This window comes from Penicillium antarcticum, assembly GCF_028974205.1.
Source record: "Penicillium antarcticum strain IBT 31339 chromosome Unknown utg000005l_segment0_segment0, whole genome shotgun sequence".
In the NCBI taxonomy this organism is placed as follows: Eukaryota; Fungi; Ascomycota; class Eurotiomycetes; order Eurotiales; family Aspergillaceae; genus Penicillium; species Penicillium antarcticum.
The window spans coordinates 3,645,555-3,663,847 of NW_026695303.1; the positions used below are offsets into that span (position 1 = coordinate 3,645,555).

The window sequence follows — 18,293 nt, forward strand, 5'->3', positions numbered from 1 at the left end:
TGGTTCATCCCAACTTGAATATCAGTGCCTAAATTAGTAAAAAGTGAATTAGTTCGCCAATGTAAGTCGACATTTCCTCTTCTCCCGCATTCTTCCATTCCTCTCCCAACCATCTCAATTCAAAAATGCCTTTTGCTCGCCCACCAGAATTCACATGGAAGCTGTATCACAAACTCAAGGTCCAATCAAACTAGGGGTATGTCACTTATCGAACTACATATTCCCCAATGCCTCCAGACGCTTCTAGGTACATCGACGGAAGTCATAGAATAGGAGACCATGTACTACCGGAACAAAATAGTACGACATGTCAAGATGATCGAAGCATGGACGATTGTTGATCATACGATACATTTTCGGGATGTATCAAATGTTGGACACGAGTACTATGGGATCTATGGACGATGATGGGTGATCATGCCGAGATGAGTATGTCTTGGGAGAAAATCGATGGTTTTTGCCCGGGGATTTATTGGGGATGATACACACACTTTGTCTCTACCTATGGAGTGACCGATTTGCATTCGCTAGCTTACATGGGAATCTTGAAGAATTGCATGCGCTGGTCAACCATGACGGTGTGAATGTGACAAAGATGGTGGCAGCGCGCATGATTATGGCCGACTCCCACTGCACTGGGCTTTGATGGGCGCTGCGGACGAGGGGCCTAACATGGTGGACGCGGAGCAAGGGAATGACCCAGTCGATATCACGACGGAAGACGGGATGACGCTCCGGTCGAAGAGGCTGGTGGGCACCGTCAAGTGGCTTCTCGAGGCCAATCTTGATAAAATCAATGCTCACGACCGGTAGTGAGCTACGGTGTCCAATTACGCAGTCAAGTCTGGACGGGGGTAATCGCGGGGATCTTGGCGGTTGTGAGGGTGCTCCTCGAGTTTGGACTGCGAGCTTCGATTTTGAATCATGCCCTCATTGTGCAATTTGACATGGCGGGCACCACCACCGGGACGAGTGCGGGAGGAGTGGATAAAACCTTCAGTGGAGGTTAGAGGCTTGATGCATCAACCGAATGCAGCCGGGCAGACCCCGGAACAGCTGGTTGGTGGTCCCGCCGAGAGTTTCCACGCAGACGGCAGGCAGAGGCAGCACGGAGAGGACCAGACCAAGGTCGAGATTGAGGTCAAGAGGCGGAACGAGGGCGCATATCAGCGGACCTTACGGAAAAGAAAGAAAGAGATGAATTTTGTTCTATCAGGCTAGGCATTCTCTTATTGTCCTACGTTGCCTCATTTTCTCATGCTAGGCTTCATACTGCTTCATACTGACATACTCGGCCCGAACATCCTATTTACTACAAAAGATGCCCTGACATCTATAATAAACACCGCTAGATTGCTGCTAAATCTACTGTACCTACGTATCTGCTACAATTATTTCTTGCTACGCGTATAAAAGGAATAGGATGGCAAGAAAGTAAAATATATTTTCTAAAGAACAATCAGGAGCAAATTCAAACGCCTCTATTGTTACTACTTGTTATCAGAAACGTATCTGGAGAATTAGCTTCAAAATATGATTGGTGAAGTGAAGGAGTTGCAAAATACCATCTTTTTAGCTTTCAGCATTGGCCAGTTCAAAATCAAACCGGAGCTAAACTGCACCCGAAGCGTCAATGAATGGAACAATGCGAGAGATACGCATGGTACCCCTTGGGAAAGCAGAAAGAAGAAGACAAGCTACTGCTCTGCCCAGTTTGAGGCCAAAGATCTCCTGATATTGGGGCGTGCCGTGCTCGACTATCGCATATATTTCTCCCTCATCTACCTTGACATTAAGCCCACGAGATTCGTCAAATAGCAACTCCTGTATAATTGTGCGAGCTCCGTTGTTTATAATTGTAGTAAACAATACATGCCTTCAAGTTTTGACGCCATGATCCCTCACATACTGTGCTCTGACAATTTCGTTCCACATGGGGCCACTGCCGGGTCGCCAAATTGATTCAGCAATGATTATGCCGTATGCGGTAATATTTTCGTAATGACTCGGGCTATTGTATGATCCTGGTTTCACGGCGACGATGTTAGCACGGCGGTAGACATTGCCAGTGGAGTTATACATATTATCGTGGAAGCTACCATGAAGCTCGTCGAGAGGACCTTCCAAGCGAGTTCATTGTAGTTCGAATCTATTAGCTGCTATGGGGGCTTCTAAAACGTCCGTTATCAAATCTAGTGTTATTGGGGCGACTGGGCAATTTGGAGCGTTAGCATCTGCTAACCACGATTGGTAAAGTGCAACTCTCTCTATGTGAGCTTCAATATCGCCTGGGGTAGAGCGAAGGTCCATTTGATCAAAACAGTCAATGTCATCTCGAATGCCTTGTGATAGAAGTTCTTGGCGCCATGAGGATTGACTCGGTCCTGAATCTGAAAAATTCGTCATCGATATACTTTGGACAAGTGTCCGATTTGTATGAATATAGACTTAAAGGCTTTTTTTTGAGCGATTGAATAAACAATGCCTAAGATACAAGCAGAAATATGGACTAGTATGTAGCCGCGATCCAAGGCTAGCAGTAAGCATGATATAAAAGCTAAGTAGTGTCGAAAAGGAGACAATGGAATCAATGGTCTCAAAGAGATGAAAGAGCCTCATATAATTATTGTTCAGGCTTGATGAAGAGACAAAGAAAGGGACAATGGCGTTGCCAAATAACCAAGCGCTAATAATTTCAAACTTATCGAATCAGGCAAATTTTCATGTTGAACTCGAGGCGTGTATTTTGTGTCAATACTCAGCTATAAAGTAGAAGTAATAAAGATATCAGAAGTTGAGGTGGAAAGCCAGAGGGAATGCATAGAGCTCTATCAGAAAAATAATGAGATCTGTACCGCTAGATCCACAACTCAAGATGCCTTCAAAATATACCCAATTAAACTATTTGGCCCCCAATGGGTTAGAGACCAAGGGTTGCGAGCTTGGCACTGGCTTCATGTACACTGCAAGTTCTAGTACTGTAACATGGATGATTGGTGCTCCATATAATATGTATGGCTCTCGTGATATTTGGGAGCTTCAGACTGATATCTGATATAAGAAATAGAGGTTCTGAGGATTTCTCCATGAAGGATGCTCTGCTTGCTGTCTGCACAATGGCGGTGCCCACTCAATCAAGCTCTCGAACCTTGAGAACCGCCTTGCGCCAGACTGCGATTACTGTCACAGTTGGTTCATATGACAGTGACACAAGCTTCAGCTACTGACACCGGTTCTGAAGTCAGCACGTTGTCTCATGCTTCAGATGCGCTGCGTGATTCATCGACCGCAGCTGTCAGCACAGAAGGTTTGCCTCAGATTACTGCGAGGGCTGGGGTTGCTCTTGGTGCAGTTGCAGCTTTGCTACCCGACGCCTTATAACCAAAAGAATGCTTTCAATGACAGAAAAGCACATATTGAGAGAAGTAATGTATTGATTATGCTTCCATGCACTCAAGAACATCCACGTGTATGTCAGCCTGTAGATCAAAGAGAGGAACGTGCACTTCATAAAATCTCACAAAAAGTCAATAACATAAGGTCGGATGTCAGCCCATCCGAATATCCTCCGGGACAGATTGGGACGTTGCTGGGATGTGGGGGTGCGAATACGATACGAATACGCAACCAATAACCAATTAATACCACGCGCGCTTAGACTTCGAAGGTCGTATTGTTCTGGCGAGCTCTTTCCCTCGGAATTATTGCTCTAACTGGTACAGATATGGACCAGAAGGACGGTTGTCCACAAATGGAGGAGATGTGAAAATGTGAAAATGTCAAGATGTGAAGATGTGAATTGGTGAAGAGGTGAAGTTGAAAGATATCCGCATCTTCCCAAAGCTTGTCCCGTGACAATCGGGGAGTACTCTCTCGGATACTTGCCATCCCGGATTCCGTCCTCTTTTCTAATATATCTGTCTTTGTTTTTCTCTCTCTCTCTCTTTCATCTCCCATCTCGACACATCTCACGTCAAGATGCAAGATCAAATCGACTCGCATGGCAGCGACGCCACAGAGACCAACGAGTCCAAAGATCCAGACAGGGAAATTACCACACTTGCACAGTCGATTTCACACATCTCGCGCCAGAACAGTCTGAATGTCGACAAGACTGAGGGGATCAATACCTTCCTCGATCCAACCGGGGACCCTGAGCTTGACCCCAACAGTGACACGTTCATATCGCGCAAATGGGTCAGGAACATGCTGCGGATGGTATCCAGTGATGTGAACCGCTACCCGCGTCGTAAAGTAGGGGTCTCGTTTCGCAACCTTAATGTTTTTGGCTATGGCACCGCGGCCGACTACCAGATGAACTTTGCCAACACCTGGCTCAAAGCTGCCGACTGGCTGCGAGGTGTCCTGGGAAAGGACAAGAAAGTACGAATTGATGTCCTGCGTGGATTTGAAGGTATCGTACATAGTGGGGAGATGCTAGTTGTTCTAGGTCGTCCGGGCAGGTATGTGGAAGTGAGCCACAAACAGTCTACTCGAACTCATTGCTCGCACTTCTCCACAAAAGCACATCACTAAAACTGCATACAGTGGATGCTCTACCTTTCTCAAGACTATCGCAGGAGAGACACACGGGCTCTATCTGGACAAGGACACAAACACGGAAATACAGTATGACGGCATCTCGTGGGACGACATGCACGGCCGCTTCCGCGGTGAAGTCATCTACCAAGCTGAAACGGAAATACATTTCCCACAGCTGACCGTCGGTAACACACTGCTGTTTGCTGCTCAGGCTCGAGCCCCAAGCAACCGTCTTCCCGGGGTTACACGCGATCAGTATGCAGTACATATGCGAGACGTCGTGATGGCGACGCTTGGTTTGACCCATACCATGAATACTAAAGTGGGGAATGAGTTTATTCGTGGGGTCTCTGGAGGTGAGAGAAAGCGGGTGAGCATAGCTGAGACTACACTGTGTGGTTGTCCTTTGCAATGCTGGGACAACAGCACTCGAGGATTGGATAGCTCTACCGCACTCGAGTTTGTCAAGAATATCCGCCTCTCCACAGAATACAGCAACACCACTGCGATTGTCGCCATTTATCAAGCCAGTCAATCAATCTACAATCTTTTCGACAAAGCAATTGTTCTCTACGAAGGCCGTCAGATCTATTTCGGCAATGCTCACGATGCACGGCGCTTTTTCATTGAGATGGGCTTTGACTGTCCAGATAGACAGACTACCGCAGACTTCCTTACCTCCCTGACCAGTCCATCTGAGCGTCTTGTCAGGCCAGGGTTTGAAAGCGCTGTACCTCGTACCCCCGATGAGTTTGCAGCTCGCTGGAAGTTTAGTCCTGAGCGGAGGGAGCTGCTAGCTGAAATTGATGCAAGCCAAAAAAATAGTCAGAATCGAGGAAAGTTCGAAGAGTTCAGTGTTTCTCGTGCGGCAGAGAAGCCGAAAGGTACCCGTGCAGCCTCGCCTTACACCTTGTCATATCCGATGCAGATTCGCCTTTGCCTTTGGCGGGGATTCCTACGCTTGAAGGGGGATCTCAGCATGACGCTCGCTACTGTGATTGGCAATACGGCTATGAGTCTAATCATTGCCAGTATATTCTACAACTTAGAGGCTGATACGGACAGCTTTTTCCGACGTGGTGCTTTGCTTTTCTTTGCAATTCTCATGAACGCATTCTCAAGCGCTCTCGAGATTATGATCATGTGGCACCAACGGTCCATCGTGGAAAAGCATGACAAGTATGCTTTGTACCACCCTTCAGCAGAAGCTATCAGTTCTTACATCGTGGAGATGCCCTCAAAGGTCTTGCTTGCAATTGTGTTCAATCTAATTATCTACTTCATACCGCACCTTCGTCGAACCCCAGGTCATTTCTTTATCTTCTTCCTGTTTTCCTTTACCACAACCCTGGTAATGTCGAATCTCTTCCGTTTTATCGGTGCAATTTCAAGATCTATGGAGCAAGCAATGCTTCCTTCGTCACTCTTCATGATGATTTTGGTTATCTACACTGGGTTCACCATCCCAGTCAGAGATATGCATCCTTGGTTCAGGTGGTTAAATTACTTGAACCCAATTGCCTATGCTTTCGAATCCTTAATGATCAACGAATTCAGCGGTCGACAATTTCTCTGCGCCCAGTATGTACCGGGTATCTTACCTATGTATAAGGATGCACCAATGAGCTCGAAAATATGTTCGCAAAAGGGTGCAGTGGCAGGGCAAGATTTTATCGACGGAGAAGCGTACATCAACACCACTTATCGATATTTCAAGTCACATCTGTGGCGCAATTATGGTATTCTCTGTATATTCTTTGTGGCTTTCTTGGTGATGTACATCGTTGCCAGTGAGCTCGTTCGCGCTAAACCATCCAAGGGTGAGATCCTTGTGTTTCCACGCGGTAAAATCCCAGTCTTTGCCAGGAACCGCAAGGATGACGCAGAAAGAGTCATTGCTTCGGAGAAACGTGCGGTTGCGGTTGCTGACAATGAAGATCAAACTGCAGCCATCATTCGTCAGACCTCCATCTTTCATTGGGAAAATGTATGCTATGACATCAAAATTAAAGGAACACCACGTCGCATCTTGGACTGCGTGGATGGCTGGGTCAAGCCAGGCACTCTTACAGCTCTAATGGGTGTCACTGGAGCGGGTAAAACGTCTCTCCTCGACGTTTTGGCAGACCGTGTTACCATGGGAATGATAACTGGAGATATGCTCGTTGACGGCCGTCCTCGAGATGATTCGTTCCAGCGCAAGACAGGCTATGTCCAGCAACAGGACCTTCATCTTGAGACCAGCACAGTCCGCGAGGCTTTGACTTTTAGCGCTCTTCTTCGCCAACCTGCCAGTACTCCTCGCAGCGAAAAGATCGCCTATGTCGAAGAGGTTATTCACATGCTCGGCATGGAGGAATACGCAGAGGCTGTTGTCGGGGTCCTTGGCGAAGGACTGAACGTTGAACAACGAAAGCGATTGACCATTGGCGTGGAGCTTGCAGCCAAGCCAGCACTCTTGCTCTTTTTCGATGAGCCAACATCGGGCTTGGATAGTCAAACTGCATGGTCAATTTGCACTTTGATGCGCAACCTTGCCAACCATGGCCAGGCCGTTTTGTGTACCATCCACCAACCTTCGGCTATGCTCATGCAGCAATTTGACCGGCTGCTCTTTCTGGCAAAAGGAGGACGCACGGTCTATTTCGGAGAACTCGGACAACACATGAGGACATTGATCGAATATTTCGAGAGCAAGGGGTCAATCAAATGTCCTCGAAACGCAAACCCCGCCGAGTGGATGCTAGAGGTGATTGGAGCTGCTCCAGGCTCCCACGCGGATAGAGATTGGGCCGATCAATGGAACAACAGCAGTGAGTGTGAACAGGTCCGTCTGGACCTGGCTGCAATGAAAGCAGAGCTGCTGGAGAAGCCTGAGCCTCCACGAGACGCGGGATACGGACAATTTGCGATGCCAATCTGGTATCAGTTTGTGATTTGTATTCAACGAATGTTTCAGCAGTACTGGAGGTCTCCAGGATACCTTTACTCCAAAGCTGCGACAGCTATCATCCCTGTAAGGATTTCAAGGCTCTTGTGGGCTATTAAGACTGACCTTATAGCCACTTTTCATCGGATTCACATTCTGGCATATGCCGACCAGTCTTCAAGGCTTGCAAAATCAGATGTTTGCCATTTTCATGCTGCTGATCATCTTCCCGAATCTGGTACAGCAAATGATGCCCAGCTTTGCTACCCAACGCGCTTTGTATGAGGTGCGAGAACGGCCATCTAAGACATATGCGTGGCAGGCATTCATGATGGCCAGTATCTTTGTGGAATTGCCATGGAATATCCTAGTCTCCGTGCCGGCTTTCTTCTGTTGGTTTTATCCGATCGGACTGTATCACAACGCAGAACCGACTGATGCAGTGGTTGAGCGAAGCGGAGTGATGTTCCTACTGATCTTAATCTTCCTCATGTTTACATCGACGTTCAGTTCCATGGTCATTGCCGGTATCGAGCAGCCTGAGACTGGTGGTAACGTTGCTCAGCTCTTGTTCTCGCTATGCTTGATCTTCAACGGGTAAGTGATCTGCAGACTTCGCATTGCTTACAATGACTAACTGAATCCTCAGTGTGCTTGCGAGCCCGTCCGATTTGCCCCGCTTCTGGATCTTCATGTATCGCCTCTCCCCGTTCACGTATCTTGTGTCAAGTGTACTCTCAACAGGGGTGGCGGGGACAACTGTGGAATGTTCGAGTATTGAGCTGCTCACAGTCTCGCCTCCTGCTGGACAAAATTGCTCCAGCTATCTGGGGCCGTACATCGATGCTCTACATGGCCGCTTGTTGAATCCTGAAGCATCAACGAATTGCGAGATCTGCTCCATGTCGAGGACGGACCAGTTCTTGGAGGGCTTGGGCATGCGGTACTCGGACCATTGGCGCAATATCGGAGTGCTGTTTGCCTTTGTGGGGTTTAATATTGTTGCTGCTGTGTTCTTGTACTGGCTCATCCGTGTGCCTAAGCAATGGTCGCGGAAGGTCAAGGCTTGAAATCCTTCATGGGGGCAACTTCGGGGCGTTTGCTACAGACCTGCATTTACCAAATGATTATTAGGGCACATTGAAATTAATTCTCCTCTTGACAGCATATGATGTACATGTGCGCGGTGCAGTGCAGTTGACGGAAAAAGCAGCCCCTTTCCGGCCTGGCATTCTTATTGGTCGGACAACTTTGAGCCCGTACACTTTAGTATCCTGGCTTTGGAAAAGAAAGGATCGTCAAGAGGGACATAGCTAACTGTGAGTGTACTTATAATTGGCTCACACGAAGTTTGGGGTCCATATACTTACATTAGCGCAATTTAGTGGACTGAAAGTAGTCAGAATTGCGATCTCGGTCTATCACTGGCTGATACTTAGGGCTTCGTCGCCCTTCATGTACATGACTTGTCCATGCTTGCGTCGACCTATCACTGCATTGCATTTTCCGTTCCGGGGCTATTTTTGAGGCTCAAAATATTCCACGAGGCCCACCCCCACCCTTCGTTGTCATTTCCTAGTAATCTCATTGCCGTTATTTTTTATCTTGCTCTTCTATTCTCTTCTCTCCTTCAAGCCATTCTATGTTTCTCAATCCTTTGATGCTGCTCCATGCATTCCTGCTCACCAATCCCGAACTTCTCGCATACCGTACCTTTGTCCGACGAATCGCAGACTTTCCAGACCTTCGATTCCTCTTTTCCTGTCGATGATGCTTTTGTCACTCGTGCCTCGCAACTGCCATTCTCTTCCTCGCTTGAACAAGAAAAGGACCGCGAAGGGTCTTATTTTCCCCAGTCGTGGTGGAAGCCCGAAGACTGTCAATATTCAGCAGAGTCTCTATCGGCAGAACCTCTCTCTGATGATCGCCTTTCGCCATGGAACAGGGCTCTATCGGCCATCTCTGATCCTCAAAGTTCTCACAGCATTAACAGTGGCAGCTTATCGTCCATGGCGTACTATGCTTCCCTGTCATATCAGCAAGAAGATGCACTCATCCCACAGTTTGACGAACAAGTCAGCACATACCCCATGCCAAACAGCTTAGTTGATATGATCCCATCTCTCCCTCTTTCAAAGCCACCGATCTGTGGAGTCCAACCGGACAGATCCTCCCCTTTGAACAGCAATGAGATCATCTGGTCAAGCAGCCACTCCGATCGCACCCCAACCCCAGAGGCTCTATTACAGGCTCCTACCCACGTGAACCCGTGCATAAAAAGAAGAGAAAGAGCAACATCCAAATCCCGCTCTCGCAAGTCAACAGGAAAAGTCGCAGCCTCAACACCAGGCCGTCGCCGCCGCCGGGCAGCAACGTCGTCCCCTGACGATGGAACCCCACGCACATTCACCTGCAGCTTCGCTCCCTACGGCTGCAAAAGCACCTTCACCTCAAAGAATGAGTGGAAGCGTCATGTCACCTCCAAGCACCTGCTACTAGGTTTCTTTCGGTGCGATGTGGGTAGGTGCAATATCCTAGCACAAAAGACACCATTTCAAGCTCCGAGATCCACTTCTACTACTCCTCAGCCTGGCCAGCCAAATGACTTCAACCGCAAAGATCTCTTTACTCAGCACCAGCGTCGTATGCACGCGCCCTGGTTGCAGACTGGTCACCGGAGAGCCCCGACAGATGTTGAGAAAGGTGCTTTTGAGTCTAGTCTGGAACAAGTCCGGAAAAGATGCTGGCATGGTTTACGGCACCCGCCTACGAAGAGTCATTGTGGGTTCTGTGGGGAGGGTTTCTCTGGTACTAGTAGCTGGGATACCCGGATGGAGCATGTCGGGCGGCATTTTGAGAGGGAGGATCCGGCTTCTCTTGGGGAGGGAGTGGAAGATGTGGCACTTCGTGAATGGGGGTTGAGAGAGGGCATCTTGACTTTGCTGGATGGACAAGTTTGTTTGGCCTCGTTGGTAGAGAATGAGGGTTAATTTCTTTGTTTTTATTGTGAATAAGCTTGTGGGACTTGGTGTTTGGGATTTGTGCTTTATTGTGGATCTGCGGTATAGGTACTATTATGCAATTTGACGCGGTCAAATGTTTTATTCATTATGAAAGTATACTGTGGGCAAGCTGAGGGTAATTTCTCATTCATCTATAGATGCAGTCACCGCCTTTTCCAGGGAGATCTACTCGATATTATACAGGCAGTAGACGTCCTCTCAGCTGTATTGCACATTAAGTCGATGCACCTCGTTGAGATCCAAGCAGAATTTCTCGAATAACAAACCGCTCTGAGGGTCTGGGGCCAATGCAGCAAGTAACGGATCGGCGTGAAACTCACTTTCAAATTCTTCGAGCCATGCGATAGCAGAGCCTACAAGACCCACCGGACAAGAAAAGACGGGAGCCCGCATCAAATATCTCCATCCAATATGGGGCTATGAGCCACTAGAGGCCGAAGCCAAGGCTATTCTCGTGCGCAACCATTCGGATCTAAGAATGAAGACCGATGTGGATCGGAGTTTGGGAATGTCAAGTACATTACCGGAGTACTTCGGTGTCACTTTGTTTAATCAGTGATGCCACGGACCTTGTCCGAAATCCGAGGAGATGTCCTGTCTGGATCGGAGTTATCAGTCAAAGTCCAGGTCGTCCATGACTCGCCATCAAGCGGAAATTCCGTGTGTCTGTTTCGACACGTCAGGTTCGCCCATTGACAAGGAATTACCGGACTTTAAAATCCTGAATTGGCCCCCAGAGTAATATTCTTAGTAAAAAAAATAACTCACTATAAAGGACGGTTGACAAATCAGCCAACGCGGCCCAAGCAGAAGTTTTCAGACAGGAACGAAAAGCATACAGTGGCTAAGAGAGTAATACTCGCGAGCGTCGGTATTGCAAATCAAAAAAGATTATCATCCAACTCATGTTCCTCGAAATCTATGTATTTCTTTGTCTGTCCATTGACGTTCGTTCATCTTTGAGCTTCTGCGACCGGTGTCGTCTACATATAAGAGCTTCCATATCCATGTAATTGAAATAGCTGAGTATTAGAAGATGTCTGCAGCCATTGGGCTATTGCATCCCTAGGAATGATCAACATCCCTAGCAAACTGAGAGAACATGAGCCCTTCGTAGTTTGATCATTTTCACTTGTAAGGGCATGTACACGTCAGGTGACGGCTTCGAGCCCAGCAAGCATGCAATAACACCCGAACTTTACGCATATAAAAAGAATATTGCATGACATTGGTTGTCACAAAGATATTTGTTTCAAAGAGAGCCTCTAATTGTTTCTTTTTTTTTTTTTTTTCCCTTCTCATCTACAAATATAAGATGTTCTCGCGGTGTAAAGATGATGCCTCGGTCAATATGACAGCATCTCAACCACTCAAACCCCTAATTTTCGGACTTTTCAGCTCAAAAGCAGATCGCCCAGGGAGTCTTTCCCTTGATGTCCAAAACACTAGCGAGAAATACAACACCAATCTGAAGTCTATTGCGCGGGCAGCTTAGATCATTCTATATAAGTCAGTGCCAGATCCGCAAACTGGTTGGCTTAAATGCATTGTATACGACATGGCCATGGAATAGTAGTTATTTGCAATCATTTATCGGTATCAGAAAGTCTAGAGGTACCTTATAAGAAAAGCACAGTATACAGAATTTCTCCGAATTGAGGGTCTTACTCCGGGAATTCCTAAGAAGAATGCTACATATAAATCGAGCATCTCGCATTTCGCATTTTGCATTTCAGGGAGATCTGTTAGAGAAACCTACCACTAACTTCTCAATTGGCAAGATCGCCAGCCCCGTAAAGAGACCAAAATAGACCGAAGCTGTATCCCCAAGGCGGTCACCCCACACCCGCAACTCGACTCCTTAACATCTGGACAGGAACATCTAACGTTACTCCGTACAGTACATTGTATTCGCCCTCAATCAATCTCAGGCATGACGCATATGCACTAGCGCTTTTCACCCCTTCCTTCAAAGCTGCGCTCGATCCAGATCCGTTCACCATGTACGCTACCTCTTCGAACCACACCACCTGGCCGGAACTGACATGCCTTCTATCACCAGGACGGTCTTCTCCCTAATCGTAATCAACAAAGCTGGTGGTCTCATCTACCAGCGTGAGTTCCAGCCTGGTTTGCGCAAGCTCTCAACGAATGACTACCTCGTCTTAGCGGGCACCTTTCACGGGTATGCCACCCTTTCTCCTGTTGAACTTGACCATCATCTGACATTGATCTTGATAGCGTCCACGCCATCACTCGCTCTATCACACCTAAAATCCCTATCGCACAACCGGCGCCCTCCCCCGCCACCTCCTCCCCGAGCGCCACTGCTCCTACGGCGTCCGGCTACTCCTACCCAAACCCCGGCGTGCCAGTCACCGGCCTGGATTACCTTGAGACGGACAAGTTCCGATTGACATGCTTCCAGACGTTGACGGGGACAAAATTCTTGTTGTTTACCGATCCGTTGACTGGCAATGTGGAGAATATCGTGCAGAAGATATATGAGCTCTATGCGGACTACGTGATGAAGAATCCATTCTATCAGCTTGAGATGCCTGTGAGGTGTGAGGCATTTGATCGGCATCTGGGCGCATGGTTGAGAGGGAGGACATAACCTCTTGGCAGGGAGGATCATGACTTTACGAATTAGAATACGGCTTGTTCATATACTTGTGTCTGGAGATGACTCCGTCTCGTATACCAAAACCACACATATTTCTCTCGCACTATAGAACGTACCCAGCAGGGCGGCTCAAGAATACAGGACAAGCAAAAGTAAACGCCGGGTATGCATCACAATCATATTCAAGGCTCGAGTAGAACCTTACGCAGTGTCCATCTTGTCCTCGTCCTTCTTATCTTTGTCACCGCTGGAGCCTTCCTCGGGGATATTGCCCAGTTGTGTCTTGCCTTCCTGCTCTTCCTGGTCGCGCTTCTCCTTCTCCTGTCTGTTCTTCTCCTCCTCGAGCGATAACCGCAGAGCAAAGGCCAGCTCGGGGTCGTTCTCGGCGGCATCCTCGAACCCGAAGCCACCACCTTCGCCGCCCTCGCCGCCTCCACTGCCAGTGCCAGCATCCTCACCAGCCAGGATCGGGGTCTGCTGGAGCTCCTCGCTGAGCAGTCTAGGACCCGGAGGAATGATGGCGAGGTTGGATCCATCGCCACTCTTGACGTTCTCAACGAAGGCCTCCAGCTTCTTGGTCTGGTCGGACTCAAGGTCTCCGAATGCCACCACATCGATCGACACATTGTTCTTCTTCATCTTCTTGGCTAGCTTCACGAGGGTTTTCTCATCTTCTTCGATAGGGGAGCACGAGAATACGATGATGCGTTGGCGCTGAGACTTTTCCATACGGTGCTTGAGGGCCAACTAGGATACCATATGGGTCAGTCATGAGAAGCTTAGAAATCGGCCTGGAGAACTTACAGCTGCAACCTGAATACTCGAGCTGAGATGGGATGTGCCGTGGATTTTCGTCTCATGAAGACCTGCCAGAATTGCTCCAAAGTCGGATGTGAAGGTCGACAGCACCTCGGGGCCCTTGCCGCCCATGCTCATGAGGCCGACAGCTGACTGCGGGTGTACACGCATCTTGACACTGTGGATGACGCTAACGGCATCGACTTGAGATTGCCACCGGGTTGATCTATCACAATTAGATGTCATTCCAGGATGAAAGAGCAGCAGCATTGAATATACTCACGTGTAGTCTCCATTGCGACTGCTTTCGCTGTTGTCGACACTATAGCTTGGAGTCAGCATTATCAGCCAGAATGAGGAAAATAGTAACGAACATGATCATAGTAGCTTCAAGCGACATGATGGCGGGTAGGAATGGAATTAATGTAAAGCAGGTAAAGGAGAGCAGATCGTGGAGATGAAGACGGATGACGAAGGCGAGGTGGAAGCTCTACATTCTGCCCGGTTTCTCCGCCCGCTCTCGCTGTTTGTTGTGGTCGAGTCCTCCTTGCTCCGCCTTGACTTCTACGTATATCCCACATATATCCCTTCACACAATGCCCGCTATGAAGCGTAATTCTGACGCCATGGACGTCACGCCTACGGGCAGTCCTACCAAAAAGATGCGTCTCACTCAACATCAAAAACAGGCATTGATGGACAATCTACAACTTGAGAGTGGGTTGCGACATGATTCTCCAAGGCCAACATGGTGCTAAATTTCTTGCAGTTACTGAACGGGCGCGTAAGCTTCGTGCTCAATATGCTCTTCAAGCCAACGACCTCCGGGCACGTATCGAGCGACGCGTCAACCGAATTCCACTCTCGCTGCGCAAGGCTAACATGGGCGAGCTATTTGAGAAGCATAATGCCGCGGCAAACAAGCAACAGCACCTGTCACCATCCCGAAAGTATTCTCCTGCGAAGGCGTCGCGTAATATTACCAGCATCTCCGTCGACCCAGAAACATCTGCTGCACGCGACGGTCGAACTCGAAGGGCAAGGTATGATATCCCGCACGCTCAATTCGACTCGCCAACTAACTGTTTGTTCAGCCTTGATGGCCATTTCTCTGACAAGGAGAATGCCCCTGCTAGTGAAGGACTGAACAACCCCAAGCGCCGTGTGAAGGCAGGACCCGCCGGCGGGGCTTCACGCGTGGCGTCTCAAGAAGTGCGAGGCAACGAGAACAGAATTCTGTCTCCCAAGTCCAACAACTCACGAACATATCCCCACTCGCCCTTCCGTGCTTCGCCTGAAAAGGGTCAACCATCTTACCTGTCCCGCCCCACATCCCCACTGAAGCCTTCTAGCCCGCTACGATCACGCGGTGCCACTGTATCCGCCGTGAAGGACCAGCGTCCTCCATCCCGGGCTCAGAAGACGACCAGTCGTGCTGCTACAGGACCCAAGACTACTACCCGTTCACCTTTGCCACGCCCAGCAACCCGGCAGGGAGAGCGCAGGAATAGTGCCTCGTCCAACGCATCCTCGGGTACCACAGTCACAAAACCAACTCGAACTGGAACTGGTGCTAGAAAGGCTACAGCGGCCTCTAGCGCCGCTGCAAAAAAGCAGGCTGCTCCTCGCATGCAAGCTGCGTCAATGGCTGTTAAGAAACCTGCTAACCCTGCTTCGATGCGCAAAACCACTGCTCCCGCTGCTACTGAGAGTGCAACTCGGACCCGGGCACTGCGAAAGCGGATCTAACATGCCGGCATGAACCGTACAGCTATTTTCTTCTTTGGAGTTGGATCGGATTGGTGTTACTTTGAGCGTGGGTGACTACAGACTACATGAACAATTTGAGCCTGGGCGATGTTCTTTTTGATTATTCAGGGTGGTATCATAATAGGTGTTTAATGCATTCTAGAGTGTCAACATACATTCATGTCCTTGATCGGGGCGTTTTCTCAATTCATTATCCATTCAATCTGTTCCTAGCTATGCGTGGTCTATGCGTGGTCTCATGTAGAGATGAACTGACATGTCCTGAAGCCCGAAATTTGCATCCTGATATCGCTGCCTACTAAAAATTTTGAGAGGTAAGCAGTCGCGTTGCCGGTCTTTGCTTCAAGCGCTACCAAATGACTATGTTACAGAGGTTTAGTCTGGACTACTTGAAAGAGGACGACTTCCAGTCAAGTGTTCGCTTGCAAGTCGATGATGTTTGTTAACAATCATTTGACTGGGCTTTTAGATATTATCAATCTAGCTTGGCGAACAATGATCTCAACCGGAACAATATGTTCGATGAGCTGGACTTCCTGGCGACGAAAAGCCACTCGAGAGACGCTGGGCCTGATATTCTGCTCCCATAAGTTGCCCCGGTAGTGTGCTCAATGCATCAGATTGCGAGCGTGCATTCAAGAGCTCGAGGGGGTCTAATAGAAGCGTTTATTCCGAGGGGCCTGTGGCGAGCAACGCCTTTCCATTTGTGCCCTCCCATCGACCATATTTCAGTCAACGCCCAAGGTCATGGATGACCTAAAACAATTTCCTTTTATGTTGATCGATATGCCCAATCGGACGCACGATGACTCCGTCTTTCATTCGGATGCACCTCCACCGGCGATGCACAGACTGGTAGCAACCCGGACTCGAGTTGTACATGGCGTGGAATTCCACATCAAGGCGTTGCAAGGAAGACGATTGCCTCGCGAGAGTGACCAGGAACAAAGTCTCTGCTAGACTTTCATTGACCTCAATGTTTCCAAAAAAACGTGGATGTTCATTTGGGTCATCAGATGTTCGCTCTTCTGGTCGTCCGATACAAATGATAAGTAACTTAAGGGTTGTCAGACAAGAGAAACCTCTGATTGCTTTGTAGATCTCTTTCTCATCGTCTCCGTTTGTCATGAACATCGTGAAATGCAGTTCCTGTATATTGGGACAAGCAGCTCGAGTCTGCACGAGCCAGTCTGTCGTCACAGAGTTTTCATCCTTAACCCGTTTTTCCGATATCAGTGACAGCTTGCGTAAGGATTTACTGTGATGCTCTAGGGTTGCTTGGAACACTTTTGTTCGGATAGTGCCCGAGAGGCGTACACTCTTCAGCGGCGGAAGAGAGGATATGAAATCACCTCCTGCCTCGTCAAGAAGTCGGATAGAATTCTCGTCTCTTGTGTGCCCGAAATCAAGGGCCATCGATTCCAATACAGGGAAGCTGTAGCTAGTGAGCTTTTTAAGAAGGTTTAACGAAAGGGCCTTTAGTGATGTTCCCCACAGACGTAAGGTCCGGAGCTCGGAGAAGGCCTTTTGTCTAGTATCATCCAGAGGTAGGCAGAGACTTAGGTCTCGTAGGTGTCCATTGAACGAGTCGTCTTTGCAAGAAGGGCGGTTTAAGAAGAATCCTCGCCATGGAGGCCGGTCTGGTGGGGTCTGATCCAGCCAGTGTGCACTTGATGGCTCGAAAACCAGGTGTAAGTTGGTCAAATTAGGGGCTAATCCATTTGCTAGCTCAATTGCAGCTTCGCCGTTGTAGTCCAAATTTCCGCCATCATTTTGATGGTTTAGAGGGACCAGAATACTTGAAATAGAGGGCGATGTAGCTAATTCATATTCGTATGCGTCGATATTTTGGGGGTTATCGGCTTTGTAGCACAAACTTAGTAGTCTGAATGCCATAATATGTAGTCGGCATTTTGGCATCGACTGATGGAGGATCTCCAATAGACAGGGCGGGAACAATGTCTCACAGCTCCAGGTGATATCACAGAGACCAGATAGTTGGCTTACCAGAGTGCGAAGCGGACCCCAGCTGTCATGTTGAGGTTCAGGGACATGGTTGAAAACTCCGTTGATACTTTCTGCATAGTAATTGCTGAGACAAGTCAATTCATCCTCGTGACAACCGTGGTTGGTATCCTCTTCCAGCGTCCTCGTTTGTCCACGATCATCTTCGGTCGGCGGCATTTTACCTCGGACAACCAAATGACGAACAGACGTAAAGGTAGACATTCGTTGTAGGATTCTACTCCATCTTTTGACGTCTCTGGCCAATTTCTCACGGCTTGCAATGCTCAGATAAACTTGAGGAAATCGATGTCTACCAGCAATGGCGTAGCTTTGTTTGCTTGCTAGTGCCAGTTCGTAAACACTAGGTAGGTCATCAGCTGCAATATAATCACATATTTGCCCAATTGTCTCTGGCGGCAGCGAAAGGAGGTTCATGGTGTGTACGGAGTGAAGAGTTTTGTAGAAGCATGAGAAGGAACAGACACAAATGTGGATCGAGAGTAGACGGTCAGGCGGAGAAGCTAACCAGAAAGGGATATGCTACACGGTTTATTTCAGAATCTACATGTCAGATGCCATGGCAATCATGTTCATTGGA

General features: G+C 48.4%; 7 protein-coding genes across 7 annotated transcripts; 5 read left to right on the plus strand and 2 right to left on the minus strand.

The window, feature by feature from the left end:
• Positions 1-924: 924 nt before the first annotated feature.
• On the plus strand, positions 925-1,221 carry N7508_006046 (uncharacterized protein; the record flags this gene model as incomplete). The annotated part of the gene is made up of 1 exon (XM_058464112.1): positions 925-1,221. One exon carries the CDS (start codon positions 925-927, stop codon positions 1,219-1,221), a length of 297 nt encoding a protein of 98 aa, XP_058320590.1.
• A 2,757-nt stretch (positions 1,222-3,978) lies between these two features.
• Positions 3,979-8,541, plus strand: N7508_006047 (pleiotropic drug resistance family ABC transporter; the record flags this gene model as incomplete). Its single annotated transcript, XM_058464113.1, has 4 exons — positions 3,979-4,463; positions 4,549-7,558; positions 7,605-8,068; positions 8,121-8,541. 4 exons carry the CDS (start codon positions 3,979-3,981, stop codon positions 8,539-8,541), a joined length of 4,380 nt encoding a protein of 1,459 aa, XP_058320591.1.
• A 600-nt stretch (positions 8,542-9,141) lies between these two features.
• Positions 9,142-10,461, plus strand: N7508_006048 (putative C2H2 finger domain protein; the record flags this gene model as incomplete). Its single annotated transcript, XM_058464114.1, has 1 exon — positions 9,142-10,461. One exon carries the CDS (start codon positions 9,142-9,144, stop codon positions 10,459-10,461), a length of 1,320 nt encoding a protein of 439 aa, XP_058320592.1.
• Positions 10,462-12,539: 2,078 nt separating this feature from the next.
• N7508_006049 (trafficking protein particle complex subunit 4) lies at positions 12,540-13,111 on the plus strand (the record flags this gene model as incomplete). Its single annotated transcript, XM_058464115.1, has 2 exons — positions 12,540-12,679; positions 12,736-13,111. The coding sequence occupies 2 exons, from the start codon at positions 12,540-12,542 to the stop codon at positions 13,109-13,111; spliced, it is 516 nt and encodes a 171-aa protein (XP_058320593.1).
• Positions 13,112-13,321: 210 nt separating this feature from the next.
• On the minus strand, positions 13,322-14,318 carry N7508_006050 (proteasome regulatory particle base subunit RPN10; the record flags this gene model as incomplete). The annotated part of the gene is made up of 4 exons (XM_058464116.1): positions 13,322-13,867; positions 13,925-14,144; positions 14,202-14,240; positions 14,293-14,318. 4 exons carry the CDS (start codon positions 14,316-14,318, stop codon positions 13,322-13,324), a joined length of 831 nt encoding a protein of 276 aa, XP_058320594.1.
• Positions 14,319-14,514: 196 nt separating this feature from the next.
• N7508_006051 (uncharacterized protein) lies at positions 14,515-15,667 on the plus strand (the record flags this gene model as incomplete). The annotated part of the gene is made up of 3 exons (XM_058464117.1): positions 14,515-14,635; positions 14,688-14,961; positions 15,013-15,667. 3 exons carry the CDS (start codon positions 14,515-14,517, stop codon positions 15,665-15,667), a joined length of 1,050 nt encoding a protein of 349 aa, XP_058320595.1.
• A 777-nt stretch (positions 15,668-16,444) lies between these two features.
• N7508_006052 (uncharacterized protein) lies at positions 16,445-18,130 on the minus strand (the record flags this gene model as incomplete). Its single annotated transcript, XM_058464118.1, has 1 exon — positions 16,445-18,130. One exon carries the CDS (start codon positions 18,128-18,130, stop codon positions 16,445-16,447), a length of 1,686 nt encoding a protein of 561 aa, XP_058320596.1.
• Positions 18,131-18,293: the final 163 nt, after the last annotated feature.